The 19,620-nt window shown below is 33.0% G+C and overlaps 1 protein-coding gene across 1 annotated transcript in view; it reads left to right on the top strand.

Annotated features, from left to right (window-relative positions):
• The window catches only part of LRFN5 (leucine rich repeat and fibronectin type III domain containing 5), a 268,652-nt gene extending 249,904 nt beyond the window's left edge, over positions 1-18,748 (top strand). The window contains exons 3-4 of the mRNA XM_057722364.1: positions 1,979-3,383; positions 18,359-18,748. Coding sequence (XP_057578347.1) covers positions 1,999-3,383; positions 18,359-18,371 — 1,398 coding nt within the window. The 5' untranslated portion in view covers positions 1,979-1,998 and the 3' untranslated portion in view covers positions 18,372-18,748. The remainder of the gene's footprint in view (positions 1-1,978; positions 3,384-18,358) is intronic.
• The last annotated feature ends 872 nt before the right edge of the window (positions 18,749-19,620 follow it).

The raw sequence follows: 19,620 nt of genomic DNA, 5'->3' as shown, positions 1-19,620 counted from the left end.
TTTTTATTTTACTTTCATCATTTATAAATATATAAATCCCCACCCAGTTTGGCAGGTTTTTCTTTATCTTGCAGCTCTTTAAAGAGATTTGTCATAGTCTTCCATCTTGCTTTATTTCCAAAGAGAAGTCAGTGAGGAGTCAGACATTATTTTTATTTTTATTTTGTTCACCGTATCTTCTTGTAATATGTCTTATTTCTGTGACTGCTTTTAAGGTTATTTTTCCTTTTTCTTTGGTTATCTGCACTTTGACTGTGATGTATCTTGGTTTTTCTTGTTTTAAGCTTGGATTTTTGGGTTGTTTTTTAATCACAAATTTGAAAAAAAATTGCCTTTATTTCTTCAAATATATTTTTATCTTCAGCTTTCTTCTGATACTCCAATTATATGTATGTTTGACTTTTTAATATTTTTCCATATATCACTGAGTTTTTGTTCACTTTTTTCCCCATCAGTGTTTCAGAATGGTTAGTATCTGTTTCCCTGTCTCTATGTACAGAGACTACTGGAGTTCTTTGTTTTGATAACACTCTCATTTCTGGTACTTTGCCTCATAAAGTCAAGCCACCTAAAACTCTCTGTACTCCAGTCTCAGTCCTCTTCAATTGAATAGCAGTTTTCATGCTTTGCCTTGTTTTCCCTCCTTGTGCTGTGGTTTAGAAAGTATCTCCAGGGCTCAATGATAGGGTTTATTTTTTTATTCAGTTGTTTCAAGGATCAGGATTCTCTGCTTCCTTTTTTCCAATGTCTGAAAACTGTAGTTTTATATATTTTTATACAGTTTCTTTTTCTTTTTTTTATTTTGCTTATTGTGGAAAGGCTAAGTACTAGTTATTCTGTCATGAACAGAAGAGTAAAACTATTTCATTTGTTGAGAATGACAGTTCTTATTCATTACAACCACATTTTATATGACATAAAATAGGCATAAAATAGGAATATAAGATAATATAAGAATAGGTTTTATTTAGAAAACTAGGTGCATCATTTCTAGAATAATTCCATGTTTCATATTTTCATCAAACATTTGGGTGATTTTCTGCAGTTGTTTTCCCTCTTGGTTACTAAAACTACATGTACTTTTTGAGAATTTTAATCACATATGCATTAGTATTTTTATTTTTGATGATTATTTTCAAGAGTAAATACTTAAGGTTAAGATGGAAATGAAACTGTCAATTTTTTAAAAATTAAATTTTGATAAATATAAGTGCGCTAAGATTTTCAGAAAAGGAAATGAAATATGACATCTTCTTGGACTCACTGTCAAGTATTTTGATGACTACTTTCCATAAATTATCTTCAAAAATACACATTATATCACATAAAACATTCTAATATCTAAAAATCTCAGAGCATTTGTGGTTAATTTTCGGCCTTTTTTGTTTTTGAAAACAGGATCCTGTATTTGCAGCTAGCATGTGAAGGTTGTACTATTTTCAAGGTAGTTTGTAAAGATGAATAAAATTTAATTAACAATTAATTACTTTCAAGTATCTTGCCACAAGGTTAACAAATAGAAATATTGTCTCTTATTGTTTCTGCTCAGACTAGTAAATTGAAATATTTGCAAATCCATAAATGTCTAAGCTTTTGACTTTACAAGATGTCTTTTTTGGGATTTAATGGAAGTTTTCCTGAGCTCCCACCCTCCAATCTGGGCTGAATGTCTCGTTTTTGTGAGCCCATGGAGTATCCTGGGCATATTTCAAAAATAGCACTTAATTTGCAGAATCGTAATAATCTGTTGACTTTGTTTTCTCCATTTGATTTTAAATCTTATGAGGTTATGAATAACATAAGTTTTATCCTAGTGTCTATTATACAGACAATACAGAGTTATTATTTTATACTTGTTAAATAAGCAAATGAATAAATTGTTTGTGTCTAATCTGCATAAAAAGATTATTTTAGTAGGAATAAGGACTTTACTCAAGTGATTGGATGCTAACACTATATTTTGTGTCTTCTCTTATAGGCTCTTAAATCTGATCTACAATGGAAAAATTTCTTTTTTATCTGTTTTTCATTGGCATAGCAGTGAAAGCTCAGATCTGTCCAAAGCGTTGTGTCTGTCAGATTTTGTCTCCTAATCTTGCAACCCTTTGTGCCAAGAAAGGACTTTTATTTGTGCCACCAAACATTGACAGAAGAACTGTGGAACTGCGTTTGGCAGACAATTTTGTTACAAATATTAAAAGGAAAGATTTTGCCAATATGACCAGCTTGGTGGACCTGACTCTATCCAGGAATACAATAAGTTTTATTACACCTCATGCTTTTGCTGACTTACGGAATTTGAGGGCATTGCATTTGAATAGCAACAGATTGACTAAAATTACAAATGATATGTTCAGTGGGCTTTCCAATCTCCATCATTTGATATTGAACAACAATCAGCTGACTTTAATTTCTTCTACAGCATTTGATGATGTCTTTGCCCTCGAGGAGCTGGATCTGTCCTATAATAATTTAGAAACAATTCCATGGGATGCTGTTGAGAAGATGGTTAGCTTGCATACCCTCAGTTTGGATCACAATATGATTGATAACATTCCCAAAGGGACTTTCTCCCACTTGCACAAGATGACTCGGCTAGATGTAACATCAAATAAATTGCAGAAGCTACCGCCTGACCCTCTCTTTCAGCGAGCTCAGGTCCTAGCAACCTCAGGAATCATAAGCCCATCTACTTTTGCATTAAGTTTTGGTGGAAACCCTTTGCACTGCAATTGTGAATTGTTGTGGTTGAGGCGTCTGTCCAGAGAAGATGACCTGGAGACCTGTGCTTCCCCAGCGCTTTTAACTGGCCGCTATTTTTGGTCAATTCCTGAGGAAGAGTTTTTGTGTGAGCCTCCTCTCATTACTCGTCATACACACGAGATGAGAGTCCTGGAGGGTCAAAGGGCAACCCTGAGGTGCAAAGCCAGGGGAGACCCCGAACCTGCAATTCACTGGATTTCTCCTGAAGGGAAGCTTATTTCAAATGCAACAAGATCTCTGGTGTATGATAATGGGACACTTGACATTCTTATAACAACTGTTAAGGATACAGGTGCTTTTACCTGCATTGCTTCCAATCCTGCTGGGGAAGCAACACAAACGGTGGATCTTCATATAATTAAGCTCCCTCACTTACTGAACAGTACGAACCATATCCATGAGCCTGATCCTGGTTCTTCAGATATCTCAACTTCTACTAAGTCAGGTTCTAATGCAAGCAGTAGCAATGGTGATACTAAAATGAGTCAAGATAAAATTGTTGTGGCAGAAGCAACGTCATCTACGGCACTACTTAAATTTAATTTTCAAAGAAATATCCCGGGAATACGTATGTTTCAAATCCAGTACAATGGTACTTATGATGACACCCTTGTTTACAGGTAAGAAAAATTTAGCCAATTTTTATACTGGCCATGCATCTTAGTGTAGGGCTTGATAATGTACTACTGATTTTTTTTTTTAATTGGCAGTGCTACTCTGTGTTGTAATTGAAGCACTACATTTTTTAAATTAGATAATGTAAGGTTTGTGAAAGTTGAATACATGTGGGAAAATATTTTGAAGGGTGTTATTTTCAGAGAGTTCAAATTTATATTTAATATTATGCTGACTTTTCCCCCTCATCTAAGAGATGTGACTATCAGAGAACAAGACTGATTTATTTTAAAAATTCAAAAACATACCAGAACTTACACATCCACATGAGTGTTCTTTCCTTCAAGGAAGTCACGTTGGGAGGCTATACCATTATCCCAATAACGCTGCCATTGCTCAAAGCACTTTTGGAATTATCTTTAGAACCTTCGTCATACTATTTTGAATATCCTCAGTGGTGGCAAATCTTCGTCTTTTGAGGGTGAATTTGAATTTTGGAAACAAGCAAAAGCCATTTGGAGCCAAGTCTTGTGAATAAGGTGGGTGATCAAGATGGGTATTGCCATTTTTGGTCAAAAATAGGATGTAACTATAAAATAATGAGACTGATTTTTTGAGTGATTGAGTTATGTGTGTGTGTGTTGTCTCATATACACTGGTTCTTAAGACAGTTCCAAAGAGGAAGTTTATAAGTATTTTGAGCAGTGAAAGTATCAGTGTAGTTAAGTATGTAAACAATCTCTGGGTAAGGACATTGGTGGAGAATTTGCATCTGACTAAAGAATTTCTGGTATGTTTTTCTAAAGTTCAGCCTCATTGATTTATAGTCACATCTTGTCCAATTTTCAGTTGGAAATATACATTTTTACCTCTCCATATAATTTCATTTGAGATAGACTATTCCTAGGAAATGATACAAAATCATGGCTTTGAAATATATATACATATATATATATATAGTCTTTAAGGTTTTCTGAAATAAGATCAAATCAGTTGTTATACACCCAGATAAATTCTTAAAGATAATTTGATTTTTGTTCATGTATGAAAATGAGAGAAATTTTTTTTTAAAAAGTAAGCATAGGCTGGTAGGCAAAAACAAAACTGACCTAGCTAGCTGTGTGACCAATCCTGGGCAGGGTTCTACCTGGCTGAGTTTTAATTTTCTCATCTTTAAAAGGAAGCAGTTAGAGTAAATGGTTTCTAATATCCCTCTCATCACTAAATGTATGGGGATGTAGACTGTGATACACGTATATTAGCATAAAGTAGTTTGCTGTCATTATACTCAGCTTTTCACTTAGGCTACGGATTATTTCACCCATTGTCAAAGATGAGCATCCACCCCTATCCCTTACTTTCCTGTGGCTACTAGACATTCTATATACTTTAAACATTAGCTCTGTGAAATAGGTCAGTTTCTATTTTCCAAATTCCAAGATTTTAATCCTGCCACAACAAGTAAATTCTCTATGACCCTGAGGAAATTGCTTGAATTCCTGACTCGAATGTTTGTCACTTGTAAATTAATGATAATGCCTACCTCATACAGTTATTTTAAAAATGAAATTATAATGCATATAAAGTGCTTGGTAATGCCCGACATTTCTCATGCACTCACTAAATGATAGTAATTTTAACCACAAATACATACTCTGGCCTAAAAGTTTCTTGGTACATTTAGAACACGTTGTTTCAGTTATATAACAGATTAGCATTGCCAAGTCTGGAAATTTCTAAAACTCTTTCAGAAAAAAAAATAGAGTTTCAAGCCTTTTTTCCAAATTAAATCTTAGTCATACATGGTTGCTACTGAGGAAAAAAAGGTAGTGGAGAATGGGATCCACAGAAGACTTTTGTGGTACAGTGGATTCAGAGATGTCTTAGACACTTATCAAACTTTACCAGCTGTGTTCCGAAAGAAAATTTATCAGCCCGCAGTGGGGTTGAGGAGGGATTTCTGCTCTGGTCCACAGCTTTGCCCTGTTCACGGACTCATAGATCTTCATCAACCTCATTTATAGATTAAAAACATACTGGGAACCAAGTGTTGAGGACGTAAGAGAGGGTTGAGATCTGTAAATAAAGTACTTTAATCTTAGTGATTACCTTTGTTATTAAAGATAGATTTACTAGATACCATTCCATAGTAGCTTATAACTGATTTGGAAAATAAACACTCTGAATTGCATTTCCATTCTGGTTTCTAATGTGATTGTCAGTGTTTTCCCTTCCTTCAAATTGGCTTTTAGTCACAGAGGTGTTGTAAGTGCTAAATGGATTTGTTTAGTAGTCAGATAATGTCACAGTCACACCTTTCAAAAGCAATTTGTCATAAATGATTTTTTTAGCAGTGGCTTGTATTAGGCATTCTGCTTTGCCAAGCAATGTAATTAGTAAGCTTGTCAAGGCATGGTGTAGGCACCACTAATATAATGCAGAATCCAACAATTACTTTTAGCCGTTTTAACTAGATAAATATAAGATTAGATCACTTTCTCATATTTCATATCTGTTATAAATGTGCTTATCTTAATGAGTACTGAAGTGAAACAGAACGAAGTCATAATGAGTCTGTGTGTATATCTGTTTTGCTTTGTTTTTAATATTAACACAAATTCCATTGTCCCTCAGAATGATACCTCCTACGAGCAAAACTTTTCTTGTCAATAACCTGGCTGCTGGAACTGTGTATGACTTGTGCGTCTTGGCAATATATGATGACGGCATCACTTCCCTCACTGCCACAAGAGTCGTGGGTTGCATCCAGTTTACTACGGAACAGGATTACGTGCGGTGCCATTTCATGCAGTCCCAGTTTTTGGGTGGCACCATGATTATTATTATTGGTGGCATCATTGTAGCATCCGTGCTGGTTTTCATCATCATTCTAATGATCCGATATAAGGTTTGTAACAATAACGGGCAACACAAGGTCACCAAGGTCAGCAATGTCTACTCTCAAACTAATGGGGCTCAAATACAAGGCTGTAGTGTGACACTGCCCCAGTCCGTGTCCAAACAAGCTGTGGGACACGAAGAGAACGCCCAGTGTTGTAAAGTTGCCAGTGACAATGTGATACAGTCTTCAGAAACTTGTTCAAGTCAGGACTCCTCTACCACTACCTCTGCTTTGCCTCCTACCTGGACTTCAAGCACTTCTGTGTCCCAAAAGCAGAAAAGAAAGACTGGCACAAAGCCGAGTACCGATCCACAGAGTGAAGCTGTCACAAATGTTGAGTCCCAAAACACTAACAGGAACAACTCAACTGCCTTGCAGTTAGCTAGTCGACCTCCTGATTCTGGCACAGAGGGGCCCACATCTAAAAGAGCACATTCAAAGCCAAGTAAGTTTCTCACTTTGCCTGCTATGAGATCCAGAGCAAGGCACAGGTACTCCCTGAATGGAGAATTAAAGGAATACTATTGTTATATTAACTCACCGAACACATGTGGACTGTTTTCTAAAAGAAGCATGTCTATGAATGTGATGTTAATTCAGTCCAGCAGTTTTGATGGGCGTAGTGGAAAAGCAACTCTTTCACATTCTCAGTGGATATTGGAAAGCACTGTGTAACCTATTATTTCTTTTTAACGAAAAATTATTTTGAGAACTCACATGAGAAATTGGAATTTGAAACCCCAGTCTTGTCTCTCTGATTCATGGCTAATAGTGTCATGGTATATAGAGCCTCTAGGGTATAGTTACTTCATGTGTGTGTGTGTGTGTGTGTGTGTATGTATATATGTATATATGAAGGTCGTATCTATGTATATATGAAGGTCATATATATAAATTTTTTAGGGAAAAAGCATGACAGCAGTGCCTTCCCCATTCTAGGACTGGCTTCCAGGTTCTGAAGTAGCAGATCACATAATGCAAGTTGTCATACAAAAAAAAAGTCTTTCATAAATAATGATTTTTCCTCCAGTCTCACAAAGTACCACCTATGAATGATCGGTATTTTTCAATGAGTAGATTGTATATTTTCTTTCAATGACAGTGGCATTTGTTTTTAGGCAAATATTTTAGAGAACAGCTCTGTGTTGTTATGTTATGTTATTTAAATACATATTTAAATATGTTATTTAAAATAAAATGTTCAGTTAAGTATACCCAGACAGTGTTCAAATAGGTACCCTTCTAAACAACATTCTTGGTTCAGGTGCCTTAATGGTTCTATGATGTTTCTCATCCGTGACACAGCTTTTTCAGTGGGAAGCAGAAGAAAATTCAATTGATTTTTCATTTATCAAAAAAAGCCAATTCAGTTTTAAGTCACAGGCCAGTCTTAATATCATATGCATTTGCCTGGGCATAAGAAGGTGTTTTCATTCATCTAGTATACATTCGCTGAATGAATGAGCTTTATATTTTTCTTAATGCAAGATAGGGAGACAAAAATGCAAAACTGCCTTTATCAAAGGGATATTTATTTTTATCACCAAGTAAAATAAAAATCTTCTAATGGAGTTCTTATTACATTTATAAGCAATATAAAGTCATTGCTCATTAACCAGATAGTCGTTTCGTTTTTCCCTTCTGCTCTGTAATTCTGAGTTTGAGTGTTTCTCTCTTAGAGGAAATGTATTTATTATTTGAACCAAAACTTGTGATGAAATTTAATTAGAAATTATACAGCTTAGTGGGGATACGTCATTTACAAAAGGATTTTTAATTTAGTCAGACAATAGTATTGCTCCTTGATAATATAGCATTCTTGGAACGTCTCTGAAATCAAGGTCTATAGAAAAATGTTCTATCTACTCGTTGAAATTTTTTACAATATTATGTGGTAACTTGATGGTGTTTTATTAAAGATCAGTAAATGGGGCTTTGGGTTTTGGGGGGGGTTGTTTTGTTTTGGTTTGTTTTGTCTTAGAGAATAAGGCTCATGTGGGAACCTTGCACAAGAAAATTTTAGCCATAATATAATGTGTACTTTATGTAAACTACTCCCTGGGAGTAAGTTAAACACACAGGAAACATTTATTAACTCAGATTACTTGAAAGGCCATTTAAAACACAGGTGGGGAATGTCCATCATTGGTTTCCTCTAGTTGGAAGCATTTATAAAATTTTCAGTTAATTTTAACTTGACCGAGGCACATCTTATACATGGTTTATCGTGATGACATTCAAAAGTGAATTAGATTAAAGCAGTTAGAGATTACTTTCTGAGCCAGTCTTGAAAAAAAAATTGTCTGATGGGCTTTCATTACCTTAGGTGTTTCCTAAATGTCTTCTCTTCCCTGCTTCTCTTTCTGAAGTTTGTTTTTCATGTGTCTAAAATATAATCAGCCTTCCCTGGTCAGGTATATAGTTCTTCTGAGGAATAAATGAGGTCACATGTGTGGTATTATTTTGAAAAAACAAAGTATTACTCAAAGTGAAGTGTATTTTCAACACTATTTCTGTAATAATGCTCTAATCCCAAACCATTTTTAATTAACAGCGATTACTTAATCCTTCATGAAGTGCCGACTGACAAAAGCATATTATTTTTCCCCTTGCTAGTTTTTACCTGCATAGTATTAAAAATCCTAAATATATAAAAATTTTTGAGACTTAAAGAAATGAATCCCCAAATAAGTAATTTCTGGCATTATGAAGGTTGTGGTCAAGGGGGTGCTGAAATGACACAAAACAGGCAACAGCTTAGTGTATCTACTTCAAGCTATTAATTAACTTATTTCCTGTTTTCCAGTTGCCTGTATTTTTAAAAATCAGTTTCCTGCTTATGTTTCTAATGAAACTTTAATTAAATATCTTTTATTTCTCATAAACATTTAGAACGCTGTAATATCTATCATGTGAAATTTATTCAGTTTGACTAAAGCCATTGAAACCATTTAAATTGTTATTGCTTTCACATGACTATTTTTAGGGTGAATTAACCAAATGCTTGAACACTTGCTCTAGAAGTGGTAAGAAGGCCTCTGTTTCTATCTTTCAAAAAATTTATGTTTAAACAAAAGATGTGAACAAAAATTGGCCTATCAAGAGGGTCAAGTGTTATTTGGTTTTGTTGATAAGTATATGAAAAATATTTTGCTCAGGGCAGTTTCAGTGTGAAGTGGCTGAAAGAAAAATCTATTGGAAGTTTGGGGGTGATTAAAGGTAACTGGTATAATATCAAAAATGCAGTAGTTACTCAGATGAATGAATGAACAAATGGATAGATGAATAAAGAAGTGAATGGAGCCACGGAAGAAGGCTCGTATTAAGAATTTTGATTAATTAGCACAATGGAGATTTGTAATCCAGATATATTACTATAAGCAAGAAATTCTCTCCCTCTTGTTGTTTTTCTTTCTGTCATTTCTTACATTCCTTATTTAACCAACTACATATATGTGATCTAAAGCATATCGTTTTACTCTTTGTTGTTGCTGACTGTGTATAGGTTGTATATGTTGTTTTTGCTTCGCTGGTCTTAATTATTGAATTTTTAGCCATTTTACACTATAGTTTCAACTTGTTCACTAAAAAACTTACAAAGAATATATTTACAGATATTTACCCCAAATATTTTTTAATTATATGTATTCCTCTATTGTTTTTGTTTTGGATAATTGTCCCCCAGTTTGAAAATGTCTAACTACTATTAAAGTAGATCTTTTAAAAAAAGCATATGTAATATATGAATCCCATAAAGGAATAATGAAGCATCCAAAGTAGCCTCAAAATCTTAAGAGGAAACAAACTTTGGTTTGATGAATATTATTTATTTTTAGTTTACAAATAGATTAACAGGGGTACATTAAATACAATAATTTAAATTAGATACAGTAACACCTTTGCTGAGGACAACATATTTTCTACATTTTTTTCCAACCATTAAATGTAATAGTTAAGTTGATGTCACAGTAAGCTTTTTTATGCTTTTAGACAGTTGATTCTAGCTGTTTTGCATATATAGTTCACTAAAGCAGTTTTAGAATATAAGTTTTTGAGCTATTGTAAGCCACCTATAGACATAACAGGTTTACTACTTGAATGATACATACTTTCTCCACAAGAATTTAAAGATTTTTTAAAAAATTAAATGTCTTCCATTTGTCCACAGGAATTTCTTCTTATCTGTTTTTCATGAAGAATTTTCTATTTTCCCTTAAAGCGCTCAAAAAGTACTTGCAAACTAAATATTAAGTATTTTATTTGAGTGTATTACTGAAAGGAGATTAATATTTCATGTATAAAACTAAAAAATTAATAAAACAGTATTCACAGCATTCATATCAATAGACTTTTGCTTCCTAAATTTTAGTATTTCCCCCTCTATTTACTCATAATAATAAACTTAAAATGATCATTAAAATGCCAATAGTTTAAAAAATTTCAAAACATAAAGCACCTTCTTGTACAAGAATTGTGAAGGTAAATGGGGTGTTTTTTCAAAGAAGGCTGCAGATACGAGTCCGTTTGCTTCCCAGTGTGGCAGAATTCCAATTCCATTTTATAATGCTAAGCAAGCAGTGTTCACTTATATTAGACAGAAGGAAGACTATGTACTCTCTTTCCTTTGCTCAGCTTTCCCTTGCGTATCAGGAAGAGTCCAGCCTTCCCACTTCAACAGCGTATGTTGATGCTTCTGTATGTGAGTGTGTGTGAAATGTTTTAGGGAAAGGACTTCAGCCCAGAGGTGGATTGGATGGGAAAAGAACATTTTTCTTATCCTCAGTTGGTAATAAAACACTAATAATAATAATAATATGACAATTGACCTTATAATGTTTGTGAGTTAAATGTCAGTTGAGGTAAATTTATGGATAAAAAATACCTCAGTTTTAAAGTTTCTTAGAGGAAAGAGAAAATAACCACAATTAATGACTGGAATTTTTAATATAACAGTTTCAGAGCTCTTTCAAATTACTCAGTCCTTTCCCTTCCATGCTAGGTAAATACATGCTGGGATTACAAATACAATTACTTTTGTCAGGTTTGGGGTGGGTTTGTTTGTTTTAAGCAACAGAAACCATCCTTTTTGTAGCAGTACAGAATAAAGAATGGTAAACATATTACTGGGATTAAGTCATCCTGTACATGCGGTGTTATCTAAAGGGGGACATAGAAAGTAACAGTTTGTAACTGGGAGTATATAAAAGTGTGACATTACTGCTTTAAGGTGATGTTAATGCATCTTCAATTTCATAAAACAGTACAAATACTCAACATAAAATAATCAGTGTACCATTGCCTTCTGATTTTTTCAGCTATTTCAGAGTCAAAGTTTAGTATCTGAGGTTATACCAATGTGAAGGGACTTATGAAATATACTTTGTGGGCTCTACCATAATGTAATTTCCTAATTATTTTTTTCTGTATAGTACAAACATGTCTTGTTATTGCTTTCATGTAAAATGTAATCTCCAGAGGTCATTGGAAATTTATATGAATATTTATGCTGGAGATTTTATCAAAAAAGTATTTTGTACAGTTCTTATCACACTCATCTGTGAACCCTTAGAAACACATTTTCCTGAGACACCTAATTTTTTCTTATAGTTGTGTCCCTTCTTAATGACTAGAGTATTTGCTTTAAAATAAGACATTTGAGAAGGAAATAGAGTGTATACTATACAGGGCTATTTAATGATATTAAACGTTTGTAGCCAATTGGAATATACATATGGACATTTGAAGGCAGAATGTTTGCATTTAGAACATTACTGTTATATATAAGGATAAATGGGTACTCTGCAAAACATACTGTTATCTTGGGGGTTATTGAATAATGGTTTATATTGTAAATGATTATTTTACACTTTGTATGGTGAATACCGTAAAACTACATTTCCTGCTTTGGATTTTTTTTGCTTGATATGTCTTTCCATATTAATCACATGCAACTCTGTGGCTGAAATGTCAACTCTGAGTAAGGAAAATGGATAGAACCCTGATTGTCTTATTGAACTCTTGCAGGAAAAGTGCATTCCATATTGATAATTACTGATTTTAGTAACTAGAACAATATTTTTAAAAATTCTGCCTTTAGACTATTGAGTATCAGGAAATAGCCATAGAGAACTACGAAGTATTATAAAAGTTAATTGCAATTAACCCAAGAACTGGTAAGTTATTACCAAAAAAGTCTAGATAGATCTGTGTTAAGATGAATCTTATCAAGATTTCAGTGAGAATATTTTAAGATCTATTTCATAAAAAATGAATTGTTCATGACACTGAAAATTTTATTCCCAGATGCTTTGCCGACTAATGTTGACCAGATTGTCCAGGAAACACAGGTGAGATTCTTGTTACCTGTCACGTGCTTCGGCACTTAAGTGGGTATATTCTTTTATAAATGAATTTTTAATTTTTGTTTTGCTAGTTTATGTAATTTGTTGAAATTTTTCATTAAAGTTTACTCTATGCTCAGTGGTAAACACTGAAGTTCAGTTTGGTTAAGTGAATTTCCAGTTCCTAAATTTACACATATTTCTGGTTAACCAAATGTTTCTGATTCATATTGTAAGAATAAAGGGAATACTAGTGTGACTTTGAGTCACTTTTGTAGTCATGCATGATATCGTGTATTTTTACAAATATTTCCCAACGTGAAGGCAGTAGTTTGAAAAGAATATATTCACTCCTATCCTTGACCTCCACATTCTAATAGAAGCTGAGATAATACATTATGCCTCACTGAAAGTAGACCAACAAAGTGTTTCACTGTTATTTAAAATGACTGAAGCCACTATAAAGTGGAGCAAAAGACTGCACATGAAATATCCATGGTGTTGCTTTTGTCAGCAACTCTTCTTGGTTTTCGTTCTTTTCTTTCTTTCTTTCTTTTTTTTTTTTTTTTTGAAGTTTCAAATGAGTATTTGATTCCTGCATTTTAATTGGATCGGAAAGTGTGTTTCCAGAGCAGAATGGCACTTTAGCAATCTGTTCAAACAGCTGGATGCATCAGCCATTTGCTTATGATTTGGCACAGAAAAAAAATTCTGTTTTTAAAGGTTCTTAGAAAAAGCCATTGATTTATTTGTTGATAGTAAAAATAAGGGTCATTTTTTTTTTTTACCATTTTTTATTTAAAAGATACCACTAACTTGGAACATCATTCAGGGTTTCCCCTAAAGACTTCCATTCCCAAATCAAACAAAATGTTTTTCATGCATCATTTCTCTACTGAATTTAGGATCTCATTCCTATGCTGCAAAAAACGAACAGATGGCCCACTGCAAACAATCAATAGCATAGAGTCTGGCATGTACTTGGTGTTAATAGAACTGAACTGACCTGCATGAAGGTGCCTCAGTTCTCCACCACCTTCCCTGTCTTTCTCTCCCTCCCTCCCTTTCTTTCTTCTTCCTTTCTTCCCTCCCTCTCTCCCTCTGTCTTTGATTTGAACACGTTAATTTATCATGTAGCTTTGGACACCCAGCTGTTCTAAAAGAGAATATCCTTAGGAAGAATTAAGTCAAGTGTCCTCTGTCAGCAGCATGGTCCAGAATGGTGCTAAATATTCCATCAAGATTTGGAAGCAGAAGTGTCAATCTGGTCACCTTTCAATTACCAGTTAAAACAATTTCCCAAGTATTCATATTTCTTGGGGCATGTTACATGTTATTGTGTTTATTTCTTTATTTTACCACAGTGTTAGAAGTCAACTTTAGAGAAAAGTAATCTCTTTGGGAGTTTGTGTGCTACCTGAGATAGCAAAATGTTTGCCAGTGTGATAAGTAGATGAGATTTCTAATAATGACTTTTTGTCCTAAAGTAATTAGAATTAATTAGAGAATTTTGGAAAATATAGTTTAAAAAAATAAATGTAAATCTGTCATAACCTACCAGATACAAATACTAATAATCTGGTGCATGATCTTTCAGCAGTCTGTCATTTCTGCATATAGTAAATTCACGTGTACATATGTGTGTGTGTATTAGATTTCGTAGTGAATGTGCATATGTAGAATATGTCACCTATTTTTTAAATTTTATGCTGAGTCTTTCTTGAGCTCCTTTTTTAAAACATTACGTCATAATGCCATAGCAACTTTCCTTCCATGCTTTGGCTATTTTTTTTTCTTTCTACGAGCATTAGCAAGAAAAATAAATCCACAGGCAAATAAGAATTTTAGCAGAATTTAGTGGCAATACATCATTTAGTCATTACCCAATTTCTTGCTACATTCCTGTTATCAGTTTTAAGTCACCATATGACCTCACTGTAACTATTCTTGGTATTTGATAAATGATTTCTGCAATAGCAGGCCTATTATTTCTACAACTGTCAGCACAACCAAACACTATTGACCCTTGGAAGAGACTGTGACCTGTGTGCTCTTAGTCTTCTCATGGCCTTTCACACTGTCAACAGTACTTTACCTTGTGAATGAAGTGAGGTAGAGAGCTGGCAGAGATTCCTTGTGCTCATAGCTTCTTCTTTTGGGGAGGGTGGGGGACAGGGTGATTAGTGGGAGGAGGGGTTTATATTTCCTGCAGGATGGTAACATACATGTCTTTTTCCACCCAGTGGCAAAAAAATACTTTCCAAACATTTGGACACCGCCCATTGCGTTAAATTTAAGTTAAAATGTTCCTTACATATATAGATAATAAAATAAGCAAAAACAAAAAAAACTTAAAACACTTTTTTAATATATAAAAAAATTATCTCCTAGGTGACAGTATTAAATTGATTATACCACAGTCCCTAATGTAACATCAAGCTCTCAGAGGAAGGAGCAGAGAGGGCAGAAAGATTTCATCCAGTCAGTGGTTAGGTGTCCTTCTTCATAGTGAGGTAGCTGCTATGATGATTGTTTTTCTGAGGCAGGAGAGTTAGATTTATTTCATTTCCATTAGCCAGAATATGCCAGATGCCAATTTTATTCCTTAAGGTTTTTCCTATATATATATATAGAAACAGAGTGCACTTAAAATATTTAATGTAACACATACAGTCCTTCTAAAATAAAGTCATAAGATTCCAATCACACTAAGATGACTGGAAAGCAATGAGGAAAGGAATCGATAAAATCAGTGATAATTACTCTATAAGTAAACAGGCACTTACATATAAATTAACCTTATGTTTGAAAATATTTTTGCACTTAAAATTAATCAGGTAAAATAATTGATTTGCCATGTTTGGCAGTTACAGGAAGAACAATTGACTAGATTGCATTTATACTGAAAATGCCTTAAATAAAGAATTTTAAAAAGTATTTGTGTTCAGACCAACAAAATATGTGTACATTGTGTACTTGTGTGTATGTGTAAGTGTGTACAATAAATGCCACTTATTCTGTGACTACTTCTACCAGTCTTTAAGATAATTGTTTCCTGGTTTCAATACATTTGATTTCTGATTATTCTGTTTAGTATCAATCAAGGTATTTAAAAAAGTTAAACTTTGTCATAAAATCTTTGCTACTGATGCAATAACCATGAAAAGAGTCCAGTTCTTTTAGACAAATTATTAATATATAAATGAATAAAAAGTAATGTTGATTAAAAATAAGCAACAATATTAAAATAACTGTGGGAAAACAGGTTGTAAAACATATGAACTAAGAGCTAAGCAGCAACACTAATGTATGTATTTGATTCAGATATCTTTCAAATTTCTTTTTTACCAATTAAGAAAGATCAATATAAAATACTTGGTTCTGCAGGGTTTTTTCCCCTGTGATAGTCCCTTCAAGTAATAAAATAAATAAATAAATAAATAAGAGTAATAAAATAGGTGCATATGTAGAAAATATTTAACTATTTTTATAATAATTAAAGCATACTTTTTGATGTATTTATTTGAACATTACAGAAAATCAGACAAAGTATATAGAACACCAGTGTCAGCAATGACCTTTAGAAATCATTTCCTTCTTTTTAGATACCCTAACTGTACAAGATAAAAAATCTTATCTAGCTCTTAATTGTGTTCAGCATCAGAGCAATAACAGTTTCCCAAATCCATTCAATGTCAGGATAGTTTTCCTTCTTTTAATGTTGAGGTAGCTTTAATTTCCCCTTTTATCTGTAGTATTGTTGATTATACTGTGCAGTGTTTTGCATGCTACCCTTCCACAGTCAAATGAGGACCATTGACAAAACATCCTGAATCTACCCCAAATTCATTATTTTTAGTTCTAATAACATTTTAGCATAATTATTATAGTCTATTTTGTTTTCTCTTTTTGTGATACTCTTGTAATTTTGTGTTCCATATTTAGATCTTTATGGAATCATTGTTAGAGTTTCTTAATTGATAAGTAAAGTAAAAAAGTGTTATTTTGAATATCTTACAATTAAAATTTTTATTCAACTTCATATTATGGCATTGTTTCAATAATGGCAGATGCAGGGCAGACAAATTCACACCATTGTTTCCAAAACTGATTGCTATTTCCTAATCTTCAAAATTAGCTTTTTTATAAACTATATTTCCACAGTTTGTTAATAATGTTATTATGTAATGTGAAATTGAACCAAAAACTCTAAACCATTTCAGCTTATAGAATCATTAACTCGATATTAGAAGAAAGTTTGTTATTCTGAAAGGATTTATTATTTCCAAAATCAAACTAGTTATACTGTCCACAGTATTTTTCTTCTAGGTATATTTACTTTTCTATATTATTATTTCCTGAGACTTGAAATTTGGTATATAGTACAATCACTTTTTTTTATCAAAAGGAACATATTATTGGAAATACAAAAAGAAATGAAAATCTGTTGATAACCAGTTTTACCAAAATCAGCTGTGTTATGAATCCAATAGTGAGGAATTTTGATATTTCAGGTAAAGTATGATAGTGATGTCTATATTTCAGTAGTTTACCAGGTAATTATTTTTTAAAAATCGGATGCACATCATTATCTATTAACAATCCTCAAACATCTAGTAATTCTTTATTCAATAATTCTCAAAAGTTATCATTTGTCTTGAAAATAACTTCACTTATCCAATTAAGTATTTTGAAATATTTTCTTAAGTAAAATATTGCTATGGTATTTTGCCTACCTTTACCACGTAAAGTTATCCAAATATGTCCTACATCAACATTTTGATATAAATTGAAGTTAAGAATCTATATTTCATCATTCATTTGTTTGATGCATTTTATAATCCTCAACTTGTAAACATGTAGTTATCCTTGAATGGAAAGGAGAAAAATTACTTCTATTACATATTATGAAATTGTATATTTCTCAAAAGATATTTTCCATCTTCTTCAAGTATAGAATTTATAAACCTATTTGAAAGCCATGAGTACTGAGAATCCATATTAGAGAAAAAATATTTTCACTGTTTGTTATTTAAAAAATTTTAAATGGTTTTTATATGATTTTCTTTCAAAATCATGTTAACTATGAAATGCCTTTGCTTGTGAGTTATTGTCAGTTTTCACATTTATTTCATTTGTTCTGTGGATGAGGAAATAATTAATGAAGATGAATTAATACCTTCACTACCATTAAATGTATAATTAAATTTTGTAAAACCTTAATATGATACAGAGCTTCCAAAAGAATATATAAAAAAGTAGAGATCACTTAGGTTTTAGATGTGATTAACAGATTTGATCTAAAATGTCCGTATTTTAAAAACCGGTATGAATATTTGTTAAAGCCTGAAAGGCATGCCTTAATGGATGAAATCACTGTTTTCCTCTTAACTTGAGAATATAAATGTGAAAATCAAAGCAAGGAAAAATGCCATTCCTGAATTTGGCTGTGACTTGCATAACTATTTACTCTTAATATATTTACATTCCTTCTTAAAATGAGATTTTTTTCAACATATTCAACAATTTGAAATTACCAAGGAACATTTTAAGAGCTGATGTGCATGTCTAAATAGTGTCCAGAGGTATATCTAGTATTTCGTGTCAATAAGCTCCTGCCGGGGTGCTTGCAGTTCAGTAACTTCTAGATTGCTAGCACAATGATCTTATTAGCTATGTGTTTTCTTTCTTTCTTTCTTTCTTTTTTTTTTTTCTTTTTCTTTTTCTTTCATTTCAGAGGCCGGAGTTAATCTGAAGAGCACCACTTCTCTCTCTCCTGAAAAAAATTGCCACTGATATTTTTGCTGGATAAAATTTAAAAATGTTTCAATTCACAAAGGCTAATTGTTGAACTGCTGTCCCAGAAGAAATTGTCCACAGGAGCCGAAGCAGAAGTCTCTGATGCCGCAGAACTGGCTCTATCAGACCATGGTTCATCCCCTTTTAAAACCAAAACTTTTTTTTTTCTTCTGGCCTACAAGTATTTTTTTTTTTTAAAGAAGTAAAGAAAAAAGCCTACATTGGCATCGAGTCCTGTATCAATCCATGTTACATTGCCATCCATGATTTAAGACTGTAGAATCTTAAATAATCTATATCACTTTAACAAATAAATGTTTTACTATGACAGAATTTGCACATTGCCTGATTTGTGGAAACCTCAATTGCTTCAAGTGTGAATGGTGAAGTGACGATTGTAGGGACTAATAATAGTCTTTTACATCTATGTAGTACAGAAACCTTAAGGGATCACAAATTGCTTTGTAATGTTGGAACTAGTTCTTCCATGACTGAAGTGCACCCACTTCGATGGGAGAGCAGTACAGCTATTTCAACAGCTTTACGGCAATTTTATGCTTCAGTGTAAGACAGAAAGGCATGAGGGATTGCTTCTCCTAGCGAAATTTCATAAAGTATCAAGGTAGGCATATTGTAATTAATCCAAATTGATTCGTTGCTTTTCTGGAGAGCAAGGGCAAAGAGGTTTTAATAATTTTAGGCTTTATGTTTCATTATAAGTGCATCCATCTCTCCAGTTTTCCATTGGAGATAAAAATGTTTAATTCCAGAATACACAAAGAACATACATCTGATTTAGCACCAACATGAGTAAGAGTAAGATATTTTTGATGGCTAATAAATGTTAATACAGTCATATTTAAGCAGTATTCACACCTACCAGGCCTGAGTTCAAACCCTAGAGATGAGTGAATTTAACCACTTACCCACTTGAACTCTTCCATATTCTCAAAGGAGAAAATTTGAAAATGCCTGGAAATGTATCACTGTACTTGGTATAAGTAATAAGTTAGGTTAAAAGTGTTTTTGTAGCATTGCTATCAGCAATTGAATTCAGATTCTCTCAAACTTGAGAGATTTTATTTCTGTTCCTTGATAATTCTGGTAGTTGTCTATAGTTTAAATTTTAAACAAACTTAGTAAAAAGTAAGAAATCCAGAAAACTGTCTTTGAGAAATGTAGGTTAATCTGTTAACCGTT

Source organism: Hippopotamus amphibius, chromosome 2 (assembly GCF_030028045.1).
Source record: "Hippopotamus amphibius kiboko isolate mHipAmp2 chromosome 2, mHipAmp2.hap2, whole genome shotgun sequence".
Lineage (NCBI taxonomy): Eukaryota > Metazoa > Chordata > Mammalia > Artiodactyla > Hippopotamidae > Hippopotamus > Hippopotamus amphibius.
This window is presented reverse-complemented; position numbering and strand designations above follow the sequence as displayed.